Source organism: Amphiprion ocellaris, chromosome 7 (genome assembly GCF_022539595.1).
Source record: "Amphiprion ocellaris isolate individual 3 ecotype Okinawa chromosome 7, ASM2253959v1, whole genome shotgun sequence".
Lineage (NCBI taxonomy): Eukaryota > Metazoa > Chordata > Actinopteri > Pomacentridae > Amphiprion > Amphiprion ocellaris.
Window position 1 is genome coordinate 21,916,672 of NC_072772.1, and position 14,584 is coordinate 21,931,255.

The window sequence follows — 14,584 nt, forward strand, 5'->3', positions numbered from 1 at the left end:
CTTTGTACAGAAAAAGCAGAGACAGGAGCCATTGGTTGTGTTCGTTCGGTAGCTTCTTCAGAGGGACGACAAGGCCTCGCGACCTACAACTAGCGCTCACCACGGTGGACACTCCCTCTAGTGGCACAGAGCAGGAACTGCACCTTCAAAAACTACTCAAAACACAGCAGTAGTATCTAACATAATACAATACAATACAATACATTGGCGGGAGTATCTCCCCATGGTGCACTTTAAAAAGTACAAATATGCAATATGCAGGACATAATAAAAGTAATATATAGAAAGAACAATAAAAGTCCTCATGTACACGCACTCATGTTGCTCTGTCCCACGTTTGACCAAGAGAAAGTTGTCCAGAAGTATCCGTGGGGGTTATTTCTTTGAGTTTAAAAGTTTAATTGCCCACAGATAAAAACTATTCCCCAGCCGGTTTGTCTGGCATGCAGTGTTTCTGTACCTCCTGTCAGACGGCAGAAGGCTGAAGAGCCCCCGGCCAGCGTGTGAGAGGTCAGACAGGATTTTCTTTGCCTCGCTGAGAGGAGTTTGCAATGTCTTCCAGGGAGGGCAGGGGGCATCCGATTATTTTCTGTGCTGACCTTATCACCTCCTGCAGGGCTTTTCTGTCGCCAGTTGTACAACCAGCATACTACACTGTGATGTAGTATGCCAGCTCGCTTTCTATCATACAACGATAAAAAGTCTGCAACAGATTTGCCTCCAGGTGACATTTCCGCAACAGTCTAAGGAAGTGGAGACTCTGCTGAGCGTTTCTGACCACTGCTGACGTGTTGGTGGACCACATTGTCATCAGCATTGTGCACCCCAGGGAACCTGAAGGAGGAACACTCTCTCCACACGGACATTATTGATTTGTAGCGGAGCATGATCTCCTCTTGACTTCTTGAAGTCCATCAGCATAAGTCTATTATCTGAGCACCATGCCACGAGCCTCTGGACCTTCTCCCTGTAGTCTGTTTCATTGCCACCAATGATGAGATCCACCATTGTTGTGTCGTCTACAAATTTGACGATGATGTTTGAGTGGGAGGGGATGCTGTCATATGTGTACAGCGCATAGAGGAAGGGGCTCAGCATGCAGCCCTGAGGGGAGTCTGTGCTGAGTGTCAGGATGGACGATCTCTGGGGTCTAACTCTCACTGTTTGTGGGCGATCCCTCAGGAAGTTCTGAATCCAGTCACAAGTGAGGGGTGGGATGTCCAGGTCAGTTAGCTTTTTGACAAGAATGTTCGGCAGTTTTTGTGAGAGGTTCTGTGTGCCACTGTCTCCTTAGTGCTCACTTTAGGGGATTCAAGTTGAGGGTCTTGTGACAGTTTTAAGTGTTACTTGAGTTTTGGAACTTGTTTAACAATGCAATGTTTTAATATTATTACCACATTCAGATGGACACATCATGTGAAACCCATAATGGATCAAAACTCCAATAAACCCTCCTCTTCACCGGGGTCAATCTTAATGATGATTATCAGGTTTAGTCAGACAAAGTCATAGTTGTGAACCATTTGTCAACCAGCATGTTCAAAATATAGAGATGGATCCATTTATTGTCATCTCTTTGACAGATGTCTCGATTGCAATTTGACATATTTGATATAGGTGTTTTTAAGTCGAGCTTCAAAAATAACAGTACAGCGTGAAATTGTAGAAGCAATAACGAAACAGTTTAATTCCAGGTTCAGACATGCTGCATCACAGTAGCTTAAACAGTCTTAATTATAATGTCTAAAATGATTTAATTGTTCAGCCATTGTTACACATATCCTACATATTATATATTATGCGTGAACATGCACTCTAGAAATACAGTCAGTTACAACCGATGAGACAGAGCATTTACAAATCAGTGATGTGTACACCCATGTGGACCTAGTTATCTTTAATCCAATCCTAAAGAGAAGTCTCATCAAATCAGAATGACAGAATCATTCAAGATATGAGAGCTGACCACACCTCACTCTTCAAGCTGCAAATGGAAGAAAAAAAAAGATACAGTTTAATATCATGTAGAGAAAATCTTGTCATTTTCCTTTTAAAAAACACGTTTTTTTCTTTTTTTTCTTTTTACAGTCTATAAGTAGGTTTTTAGAGCAAACCAACACACAGAACATACTGCAGATCAACATTTCTTCCTCGGTGTGTTCTGAAATCTCACATTGTTTAAAGGGATTCAGTGTTTCCTCTAGGATTTTTTTCAGCAGCAGCAGCAGGCTGCCCGGGAGCAGTGGCAACGTAAACAAATGACATTTGACTGCAGAGTTTCCTTGTACAATCTATTTATTGAATGGCCAGTTGAAAATGGCTTTTTAAAGGCTGAATGTTAAAATTAAAAAAAAAATAAAAATTTTGAACAAGCTCATCTGAAAATGCAGTCAGCAGTTATTCATACATGGTGTGCAGATATTAGCTTAATGCTATCAATAGTTTACTCACGTTAGCGACACTGAGTTGGCACCGGGCTCAATTAACTGAAGCTACCGATATGTAATGTTAGCTGGCTATCAATATTTTGCGAATGTCTGTTTAACTTGAGTTATCTTAAGCTAATAACTTTTCTCTGGTAAGTCGCTGCCCTAATTTCCAAGGGACACTCCTCTGACTCTCTGACCTGCTGCCTGGGTGCTTGACGTGACGTCACTTTCAAGACGACACTCTCGCGAGTAATTAATGTCGTATTATTAACCCGACGTATCAAAGAGTACATACTGAGCAAGATAGTTGTCTGCAGTTTACCTTAGTATTCGCGAGTACCCGACACAGTGCAAGACTGCTGTGAAGGTGGAGACATGCGGCGGTGGAGTATTTGTGACGATTAAAAAAAAAAAAAAAAAAAAAAAAGAAAAGAAATTTTAAGGAGCGGCGGCTGGGATTTAGCAGTGGCGCGCCACCGCTGCTGAATGAATGTAGAGGAAACCCTGTCAGATTATTACAAATTTCAACGTTTTCCTGTATCTTTTACAGATTCTTACCTGCAGCACAAGAGTATATGTATTCTGTCTCAGCCTGGTCACCTGTGAAGAGGGAAAAAAGCTTAATTAGAGAGACAAACACAGTGAAACCTCATTTAAACTGTGCGAATACTTAATAAATGCAAAACACAATACATGCAGCTGTACACAGATATAAGAACATTTGAAGTGTTAATTACAGTTCCAAATTTGTTGACAGTTAAACCTCTCTGTAGGTATTTCATATTTATATAACTGTGCTCTACCATGCTGTAATTTACTATCTGTTTTTATGCCAATGCTATAACAAGCACTTGTACTTGCTAATAAGTAAAATACACTGGATTTTAAAATTTCAATTAAATATTCTAAGGCTGTCAGAAATTATGCATGTTGCTACTAAGAACTACTTTAGCTTCTTAAGCTGGATTTTATTCAGACAGGTGCTGAAATGATGTAATCTTAGGCACAGATTTTGTATTGATCTGCTGTATTAAGGAGCAAAGTGTGCCAGTGTGTATTGTGCTTCCTGTAAAGTCCTTTGGGTTTTACTTGGTTGGTAGTAATCATAGATCTTGACCACGGCTGGTTTCAGATTCTGCACTGGGAGCTCCTGTATGAACTCTAAGGTGTGGTTGATGCCTGTGCCGGTGCTCAACTGTTGGGAGAAAAACACTGTTGTTCACAAATCTGAAGAGCATCATCTACTGTCTCTGTCTATCCACTGTGAATTCCTCTCACCTCTCGTAAGTACGCCAGAACATGGTCTTCCTTCTGCTCAACACGATCCACCAACATGGCATTTTTTAGCTGTGAGGATGACATCCACTTGACTTATCAGCACTGTCACCATGACAACAACATCTGACACACACATAAAAAAAACCTGGTGTGGTTAAATTTACTGTAAAAACCCACCTGTTTCAAAGACTCTGGGTCTGGCACAAATCCAGAGAGTGTTTTGATATCTAGGATCACCATGTTTGTACTGCTCTCCTCTCCACTGTATCTGTTAGTACAAACATGAGGTCATAAGTTATATTGTAATATTGTCTCTGTAAGAGTTATCTAGTTGCTGATCACTCACAGGGACTTTAGCTTCAGAGTGAGTTTGGGTCTGTGAGACTGGCTGGTGCAGTTGGCCTCTGGTTTGACGGCCACACTGAGACTGGTGACATCAGTAGGAGTTGGGATGTTGTAGTCAAGAGAAACCTGGAAAACAGTAACCAAAAAGGGTATTAACGTCCATCCATCCATAGCCAGATTTCCAGTTAGACAGACCACTATTCCATGCTGTGTCACAGGTCCCATAATATTCGTAGTGACATTCTAATACTTGTATTAGGAAAAATAGACTTAGTATTTACAACAAAAAAATCTTTCATTTCAAAGTGAAAACTGATTTTTACAAGGAACCGCCAATTCATTAAAATAAAAAATGTAAAATAAGTGATTGTGTAAGTATTTATCCCCTTTAAAGTGACTCAACAGATTTAACACAGGTGCAACCAAGAAGTCACACAGCTAGTCAAATGGAGATCATCTGAGTGCAGTCAATGTGTCTCAAGTGACTGTAGTATAAAAACACCTTCATCTGGAGGGTCTAGTCAGTGTTGTATCAGTGCTAATGACTATAATTGCACCATAACGACAAAACATTTCAAACAACACTGTGAAAAGGGTTTTGAAAAGCATAAGCTAGGAGATGGATACAATGAAATTTCCAAGTCACTGAAAAATCCTTGGAGTCCAGTTATAGCCATCATTATGAAATGGAAGGAATACGGCACACGGGTAAATCTGATTAGTACAGGCCATCCTCAAAACCTGAGTGACAGTGCAAGAAAGAGATTTGTGTGGAAGGCCACCAAGACACCTATGAGTCTTCTAAAGGAATTACAAGATTCAGCAGCTGAGTTGGGACAGACTGTGCATACAACCGCCTTTGCCACAGGCCTAATGGGAGAATGCAAAAGATATATCTCAACTAGAGTTCACTCAAAGGCCTGTGAGAGACTCTTAAGATGACTGAAAGAAGTTTCCTTGGCCTTGTGAGACCAAAATTGAGCTTTTTGGCCATCAGACTAGATGCTATGTTTGGTAGACACCAAACACAGCACATCGTTATGAAGACGTCATCCCCACCATGAAGCACTGGTGGTGGCAGCATCATAATGTGAAGACAGAAAATGTGGGGAACAAGAGTCAAGGAATTACATGCAACAAATGATAAGGTCAGCCAGGAGTCAAAAACGCCAGAATCACTTGACTATCAGGTATTGTCCCAAAGAGGGACTTTTTCAATGAAACAGCCGAACAGAGTCACGGCAGTGATACGTGTCTGTACACAGGCAAGACATGGTAAGTAGCTTTAAAACGCAGAGCTCAGGAAAGGCTCCATAATTGGCCCTTATAGCCTTTCTGTGACAATGGCAGTGTAGGATCCAGCAAACGTCAACTTTGAATGCATAAAAAACAACAAATGGACACAACTCTAGGTCTATGAGCATGTACAAAATAAAACAGTGAAAGTTAGTTAGGAATTATGTGAATTTTTACATTGTTGATGGCGACAATAGAAAGAAGATGACTACTCGATAAGGACATCAAAAGGACAGAGAAACGGTGCTTGTTATCCTTTCAGAGTTCATCCATTCAGCATCAAGACCTGCATGGCAGTTTTTCTGAGCCACTCAGAAGTGCTTACTTTGAGGAGGGTACTTCTTTCCCCATTAAAATGGCCCTAAAAACATCTAAACTGGTGGTTCTTGCAGTTGGAATGGACACAAAGGTGAAGGTTGACCTTAAACAGCTCACAAGTTCCTGCAGCAGAAAACAGCCTTTTGAGAGTCCTTCTTTTCACTGACCTGCACTGAAGCACATGCAGTGCCCTGCACCTCCAGGCTGAACTTTCCTGTCACGTCCTGCAGGATTCTCTCCTGGTAGAGCAGCCTGTTGTCCTGATTCACGTTAAATGTCAGCTGTCCACTGGGAGACTGGACTTTCACTGTGCTTGAACCCTGAGGACTGAACACCAGAGTGGCATAGAGAGCCAGAGCCTGAAGAGCCACCACTGTGTCCTACAACGCAGAGATATAAAATCACTGAGTTGGCATTACACAGTGTGTTTTTTGGTTGTATTTGTATGCTTGAGTTTGGGAAAGTCTTTTAGTATTTAGTGTCTATTTAAACTTACAGACATAGGTATAAATCTAAGCAGCTACATAATATATTCCCTTGACAGTTTACTTTCACTGACATTTGGAAAAAAATCTGTGTGTGTGGGTCAGATGTTCTTTATATAGGAGTTGTGAAAAATTGGATGGGTTGACATTCATGATCCACTGGGAATAAATACCATTGTCTTTAGTCATCACCTGACTTTTCCTGCAAGGCCATAATAGAGTTCATATCTAAGTACCATCCATTCATCCATCATCTATACAGCACTCAATCCTCATTAGGGTCACAGGGGGTTGGAGTCTATTCCAGCCGACTTAGGGTGAAAGCAGGAGACAACCTGGACAGGTTACCAGTCTGTCGCAGGACTACGTATAGAGACAAACAATCACACTCACATTCACACCTACGGGCAATTTAGAATAATCTTCAGAATAAACTCCAGCATAGTTTTGGACTGTGGGAAGAAACCAGAGAACCTGGAGAAAACCCACACATGCACAGGGAGAACATGCAAACTCCATGCAGAAAAATCTCATGAAGGCCGGGACGCGAACCAGGGATCTTCTAGCTGCAAGGCGAAAGTGCTAACCACTACTGTGCAGCCCAGCACCCCCCCCACCCCGACCTTGAACTGTAAAATTCAAATTCTGACAACACTGAAATCAACTTACCTTCATTGTATATGAAATAATTGTTCCAGTTTACATTCCCACTGAAGTTAAAATTGCAAAGTGGCCTAACCACACAGGACCACAACTATTTTTAGCTTCTACAGGTCAGATCTCATTAAATGCACTGACCAGATTTATTTCTACAAGTATTATTTTTATTTGATTATTTTGGTTCCATTAAATACACAGATGACATGCAATGCACAGTGAAAAGCATGGCTCCAAAGAAAGCCCAGCATGCATCATTTTGCCTATGCAGTACCTGTGTGGAGGAGAAGCCTCCATAATAGTTCTGCTGCCTCGTCAACCACCTCACGATGCCCGAGGCGTAGCCCAGATCTTCATTAGTCGGGGAGGCGCTGAGTTTGGCCATCAGCACATAGGAGCTGATCTCCACAGACAGAGAAGTTGATGTTTCTGCTGATCTCTGAGACCAGTGCAAGAAACCCCCTAAAAACAGCCATCCACAAACACACACAGAGTAAGTTACAGTCACAGTAACAAAGCCTGAATGACTTCCTGCATGAGGATAATTTACCTTGTTTGATTGCAACCTTGTCAAGGTGATCCAGAAGGAGACCACGGGTCTTCATGTCTCCTGCCAAGGTGAAGACGTATGCCATCAGAGCTGTGGTGTAGGTGTTGCTCAAGTCACTGATGGACTCCTTGAGGCACGACAGGCTCTTATTCACCACAGGATGCTGCAGCATGAAATGTTAGAGTAAACAATCTCACAGCTAAAACACAGACAGTTTATTTTGTTTTAGAACATTTTTTCCAGAGTCCAAGGACAAGTACACTAAAACCAAAAACTGTTCATTTTGTGAAACAATAAGACTGGGTCAAACTTGTTACCATGTGCTGTTCTGGTCAAAGACTTGACTGTGTGCTCTGCAATGTCAGCATGTTTAATCTGTTGGAAGGATGTCTCAATCTGATCTCAAAGATCGGTATGGGCTTTATGAAGAACAACTAAAGCCAGTCCTTTGCTTTGTGTCAGCTGTCACATGGGTGTCATAAAGGGAGAGCACAAGGCTAAAATGTCTGCAGCATAGAGACACAAATGAATACAATCAAACTTCCACTTGAGCCAGTAGTTACAGAGCTGCATTCAATACCACCAGTTTGATAAAGCACCTGAAAATTTATTATTCATCAAAACAAAGCAACTTTACTCAGATAGTACTTGCAGAGGTGGCACCAAAACAACACACACCGGATGAGACTTTTGAAAAGAGAGACAGATTTTCTACACAATTGTACATATTATTAATACACAACTATGCAAGGAGGCCAACAAGTTCACAGAAACGGAAACTGAATTCAACATGCTGGATGAACAGCACATCATTGTGGTAGAGAATACAGGTTTTCACCATCTTTTGGAGCGTGTTGAGCCTCAGTACACCTCACCCTCTCCAACCTACGTTTCAGAGATTGTCCTAATGGAGCTTGTAAAGTAGGTTTGTGATCAGCTACAAGTTTTTTTTTTTTTTTTTTTAATCAGGTGTGTCTCCTGTATATCATAGGCATGTTAGATATGATATTTTGTGAAATAAAAATAACAAATGCATTGATTTTCTTAATGCACTGAAGGGCTAATCAGCTGTCAAGCGTATTCACTGGATTTTCAGACCTGTATATATTACCAAGAAAAAAATGATATGCAATTTGGACTTGATATTGACTGAAGCTTTATATTGTTTGGTTAACTGTATGATTGGGGGGGGCGAAATTTTAAATAAAATAAAACTGGATTGGCACATCTCTAGTCTGTTGTGTTCTGATCTTGTTTTCAGTACATCTACACAACAATTTCTCTCTCAGTCCAACAGTGATGAAAACGCAATGAGTGAATAGCGACACAAAGAGTGTACTCACAGACACCGACATATTCATCTCCAAAAACGCTGCAGTAATGTATGCGCTGAGAGTCACTTCATCAGACACACCGCCCTGTAGAGAAGAAGCACAGCACAGATCTCATCTTAATCTTCAACATTTGAACAGGAATGAGCGGTAGTCAGTCTTTTTCAATGAATCGGTGAGTTCAGCACTGCAGAACCTGCTGATCACATCATGCTTTGAAGCTTTTAGTGGGCTTTTTGCAATTACTTTCAGATCATCAGACCACACAACATATATACTGTATATTGTGAGTGAAGTGGGCCGACTGCAGAAAGTAACTAGAAATGCTTTAAAGCTTTTGTGTCAAAACTATTGCATGTGGCACACATCAAATGTACCAGTGTTTTAAATCAGCTGTCAATGGTGTCTTTATTCAGATAAATTTTAATTGGTCCAGTCAGTATCTCCAAAAAAACCTGTAGGTCACATGATGCATTAACATCTCAAAAACGTTCATCATGTCTTATTAATGCAGTAGTAGAAACTGTCCAGGTAATCAACATTTATCTATGCACCTCATGTCTGAACAAAAGAACTCAAAACTACTGCATGATGTGTTAACTCCTCAATAATTAGATGAGCTATGAGCGAACGAGGCAGGGCAGACACAATTGTTAGGCTAAATTTTAAGCTGTTTTTTTCATCTGAAGAGCAATCTGGTCCCACTGACATGTGCTGTTACATGGTTCTTACTTCATACACAAGTTAAATACATCAAAGAACTCCCCACTGGGATGACGCTGTCGCTCTGTCACAGCTAGGTGTGTGAGCATGGAAAGTAGGACACAAACACAGGTTTAAATCTTCTCACATCTGCAGCCCCATCAGGCACTTTGCCCCTACCTTCATTCTGTTGTTCAGGAGTTTTCCTGACTGTTGAAAACAGCCATTTTGTTGTTGTTTTCCAATCAGCCAAGTCTTTGACTGTTCAATCTTTGTAGGGTCAATGTAGATGAAGGACTGAGCTCTGACAAAGGATCTCAGAACAAAAGCAGTCAACCTGAGGAAAGGCAAAACAGGACTAGTCATCTCTGATGCAATTTTAAAAAGAGAGGAGTACTTGAGCTGCACATGGAGGTTGTTCATACAATATTTGAAGCCTTCAACATGTACAGTTTGTATAGGCCTAGGTGAAGAATGTCTGAATGAAAAAGACGGTTGTCATTTTTACTTGAAATTCAACAATGACTTAAATGCAGCAGGAAGTTAAATATTCATTTTGTTATGAAACTGGTTAGTTTTACTCAACTGATGATGTGTAGTTGAACAAAAATCAAAGCATATTAGGGTTAATTAGATGAATATACATACTTGGCTAAGGAGCCAGTGGTGTAAAGTTACTGTCTATGACAGTGGAACCACCTGAGCTTTAGTTGGCCTCAGATACAGCAGATGGCTTTGATAAGTGACCACAGCAACTAAAGACAAACACAAACTAAAGTCTGGTCACCCCACACAACCAATCAAGAACCCTGTGAGAGGGCTACACCTGTACTCAGAACTGGAATTATATCCAGTAGCTGCTATTTTTCTGGCAGAACTTCTTTGTGGAACTGTTTCTCCACAGTTGTTGTTGCTGCACAGATGCATTTTAACAGCACAGCCAGCCCCCATTCAGTCACACACACAGCTAAGTAGTTCTGACTAAACAAAAAATGTTTACACTGGTTTTGTAGTAATTTAAAGATTTTTTATTATTCTCACTGAAAATGTAGGTTTAGCTATGGATTTAGTTAAATCTGTTGTCCAAACTCTAGGGGACAATAGGGATGAAGACTGAGTCTGAAGAGCTGGGACAAGTGCTGAACAATGTAAGACTGACGCAGAACCTGCAGCCAAAAGAAAGAAATTACAGTCTGGATGAAGAGAGTGTGATGTCTGAACTAGGTGGATGTCTTGAGCAGAGGGACACTTCTGATGAAGTGCTTTAAGTGTACCTGTTTTACTTAAATTGTAAATCTCCAATGGGCTTTATCAGCAATAAAAAACCATAACACAGGGAATTGTCTGAGGTTTTAATTAGTTGACGGTTACATAAAAAACTTCATTAAACTGGATGAGTTCTCATGCATCTCTACATGTTAATCTTGCCTGCATAAACAATAATAAGTGTTGGTGACCAACAATTGGGCCTACAGCAATTTGCTGGGGGAAAAAAATCAAAAAACATTGTGCTAATCCAGTGAGTGTGATAGTCTCATCCTTGTCACCAATAAAAAAAAACTGTCTGGCTCCACCGCTGAAGCTGGCTAAGGTGCAGTCAGATGATGGTCTCATACTGCATGTTTGAGGAGAACCTGGAAAATGACTTAATTTTGAAGGAGCTGGTAAAGACTAAAAGTCTATACAACAGACCAGCTCCCCAGATCAGTGTGACCTGCTGCATGATCTAGTGACCTATCAGTAACTCTAACCCTATCAGTAAACTAAAGTAATAAGTGAAAATGGAGGTGTACTCTGTGGGGGAGTATTCTGTGTTCTACAATGTAGCTGGTAAACTCAGATCTATGCAACATGGTTTGAACAATGTATCTGTTACTTTGCTCATTATTTTATTAAGTTTAATGTTTTTACTTGATTAGAATATGATATGTGCAATGGTAGCAAAACGTAGCTAATGTAGCTAATGTTAGCCTCCGTGTGAACTGGTCGGAGTTTTGAGGAAGCTTTATCCAAAGCAGCGGGGAACGTTTCCAGAGTGTGAAAAGTAACAAATCCCATATGTCACTTGGAAGGCCCTGGTCCAAGATCATCCATCCATTATCTATACTCATTTAATCCTCATTAGGGTCAGGGGAGCTGGAGTCTATCCCAGCTGACTGAGGGTGAAGGCTGGGGACACCCTGGACAGGTCACCAGTCTATCACAGGACTACACAGAGAGACAAACAGTCACACTCACATTCACACCTACAGACAATTTAGAATCACCAGTTAACCTCAGCATGTTTTTGGACTGTGGGAGGAAGCTGGAGAACCTGGAGAAAACCCACACATGTACAGGGAGAACATGTGAACTCAATGCAGAAAGATACTGGGAAGGCCGATATGTGAACCAGGGATCTTCTAGCTGCAAGGCAACAGTGCAAACCACTACACCACTGTGCAGCCGCCTGGCTCCAAGATGATGCCAGGAAAGAAGCTGCAACTTTGATTAAATCAATGGGGATGTCATAGCTCACTACATCTATCTTTATATACAGTCAATCCTGACAACCTTTTCACAGCAGACATTTTTATTTATTAAAGAAAAAAAACAATGGTCCAGTGTAGTGTCTCAGTGGTCATATGGGAGCATAGCAGCGTGCTGAGAACATAGCTAATGTTGTGCTACAAGACTGGAAAATACTGGCACATGACACACTAGAGGATATTATTAGTAGTAGTAGTGCTGTACGATGACGGAGCAGAGCGCTACCTCACATGGACTGTGGTGACAGAACTCGCTGTAACACATATAATACTTCGGGGTGAGAAAAATACAAAAGCTGAACAATAAATGAGTCTTGATGAAAACATTTTTGTCAACACGGTTTGTCTATACTTCAGCAAGAATAGGAGGTAAGACGATGTTACCTTCAAGGGCCAGAATGCTGAGTGTTGTTCTTGGTGATAGTGAGATAACCGTAACCATCTCGATTTTAACTTGTAAACCTCAAACATGTTTGATATTATTTGGGCATCCCCATGAGTCTACAGGAAGTTCAGGAAGGTTTCAGACTGAATGTACAAACCCCTCACCTTTCCAAATATTCATGGCACAACATCAGTTCAGATCAAGATACCCGATTCCTCCTCTGACTATTGTAAGGGTTGAAATTAACCTGAAAATGAAATCGACCTAAAAGTCCCGTAATGTGAGGCCGGCATAAATGAAATGTTGTCATCATATCTGTCCATTCCCTTTACATGTGGGTTTCCTACTTTGACAAGTCAAAAGGTCTGCAAAAACAAACTCTCCTGCAGACCATGTTGAGTAGTTGAGGTTAAATGATGAACTCACCAAGTGTTTCCTGGTCCTGATCCAAATGTGCTGTAAGCACCATCATGATGCTTGTAATTCAGTTGTCTCTGGTAGCCTGCAGGACAAGAGAAACATGCTTTATCTGAAACTTTTTATGAGCACTATGAAATTAACACAAAACTAGGATTTTTACTTTTCTCAATTTTGTACATCAGAAAATGTACTAATAATAAAGAGAGTTTGTTCTTATCCATAAATTAGATACCATCTACCACTCTGCCATCCACTTTGCTAGTGGAGCTCCTTACAACACCCACCACTGCAGCTTCTACAAACTGGTGAACTGGCCTTCTCTTTACTCCCATAGACAATTACGCTGGTTTCTTCTCATCTACAAAACCCTCATTGGTAAAACACCACCTTATGTGCGCTCATTACTTACATTCATAACTCCACCCGTACTCTTCGTTCCAACAGTTTCCTTTACCTCCTCATTCCCAAAGTTCGTACCACTTTGGTCAATCCTCATGTCAGTTTTCTGCCGCTAATGACTGGAACGCTCTACAAAAGTCTCTAAAACTCTCCTCATACATCTCACTCTTGTCATTTAACAGATCAGCTAGAGAAACACTTCAGGACCACTGCACCTGGTTTTAGCCTTTCTATTATTAAAAGTCTTTGTGTATTTTGTTTTTGTAATACTGTCTGATTTGCTGTATATGTAACCTGTTTTTGTTGTTCATTTTGTTGTATGCTGCCGCTGGACCAGGTCGTTATCAAACATGAGAACTAGTTCTCAATTAACTTACCTGGTAAAATAAAATAAATAAAATCTTATGTTTATGTGCTTTTAGTTCTTACCTCAACCCTCAGGATTCCTTTTAGTCATGCTGTCCTTTACATTTATACAGACTATGTGAAAAAAAAAATGAATTTAACAGTAGAGATGTTTTTGGCTGTTAGGTATCTGAATATCTAAAAATGTTGCAGGTTTTGGTTACAGTCCTGAAAATAGAAAGGCTATTTTAATCCCACTTTCCAAAGTCTAAATATCTGTTTTCTATTTCACTGCAATGAAAAAGCACACAGGCACTCACCATTTTTCATGAAGTTGGAAGCCTTCTCTCTGATGGCTGGAGTCAGCTGCTCTGTGTTTTCTAGGTACTGCAGGATGTAGATGTTGGGGACCAGGAGCACCATGTTCTGTTCTCCACATCCAAAAGGCATCCTCAGAAGACCATCTATGTTCTTCAGGGCCCGGCCGAGGATGTCACCTGTACAAAAACGCATTCAAACAAATGACCCTGAATAGCCTTCTTGAGGAGGTTTACTTTGCCTTCAAGAGGCTTGGGCCCAAAAAAAATCACCCACAGATTCAAAAACTCAAGAATCTTTATTCCATGTTTTCTTCCATCCCACCTCATCTCCACTCCTTCAAACAATAGGCAACATACTACAGAAACACTAAATGTAAACAGCAAGTCTGAGGTCAAATCAGTCAGTCAGTTTACCCAGCACTGATAGTGAAACTCGGACAGATCCATCAGTTACATTCTCAGGGAGTCGGAGCTCGACTTCTTCTGTCAAAGCATCTCCTGTGTACAGAGAAAAGCAAAACAAAATGGCAGCCGGGTTTCTCTGTCAAATGTCAGTTGTCATAAATCTGAAATAATTCATCCTCACAGGAAGATTTTGTTTAAAATAAAGCCTTAGTATGTCAGTGTTATCTGACTGAAAATATGAAAAAACAAACCAAAACATACAAACAAAAAGCTTACTAATGCATGTAAGGTCCTTGACAAACAATTTAGAAATGTGTGGTTTAAATCATACTGACCTTTTGGGCAGAACAGCCAGTTGTGGGTCGTTGTCACTTCTGTTCCCTCAGCCTGA

General features: G+C 40.7%; 1 protein-coding gene across 1 annotated transcript in view; it reads right to left on the reverse strand.

Annotated features, from left to right (window-relative positions):
• Positions 1-1,660: 1,660 nt before the first annotated feature.
• Positions 1,661-14,584, reverse strand: part of LOC111580894 (alpha-2-macroglobulin-like) — a 31,439-nt gene continuing 18,515 nt past the window's right edge. The window contains exons 22-36 of the mRNA XM_023288810.3: positions 14,529-14,580; positions 14,203-14,286; positions 13,789-13,965; positions 12,731-12,806; positions 9,572-9,728; positions 8,702-8,776; positions 7,359-7,521; positions 7,083-7,270; positions 5,834-6,046; positions 4,054-4,178; positions 3,885-3,975; positions 3,708-3,776; positions 3,519-3,624; positions 2,988-3,029; positions 1,661-1,984 (exon numbers count right to left, since the gene is read on the reverse strand). Coding sequence (XP_023144578.2) covers positions 1,980-1,984; positions 2,988-3,029; positions 3,519-3,624; positions 3,708-3,776; positions 3,885-3,975; positions 4,054-4,178; positions 5,834-6,046; positions 7,083-7,270; positions 7,359-7,521; positions 8,702-8,776; positions 9,572-9,728; positions 12,731-12,806; positions 13,789-13,965; positions 14,203-14,286; positions 14,529-14,580 — 1,623 coding nt within the window. The 3' untranslated portion in view covers positions 1,661-1,979. The remainder of the gene's footprint in view (positions 1,985-2,987; positions 3,030-3,518; positions 3,625-3,707; positions 3,777-3,884; positions 3,976-4,053; positions 4,179-5,833; positions 6,047-7,082; positions 7,271-7,358; positions 7,522-8,701; positions 8,777-9,571; positions 9,729-12,730; positions 12,807-13,788; positions 13,966-14,202; positions 14,287-14,528; positions 14,581-14,584) is intronic.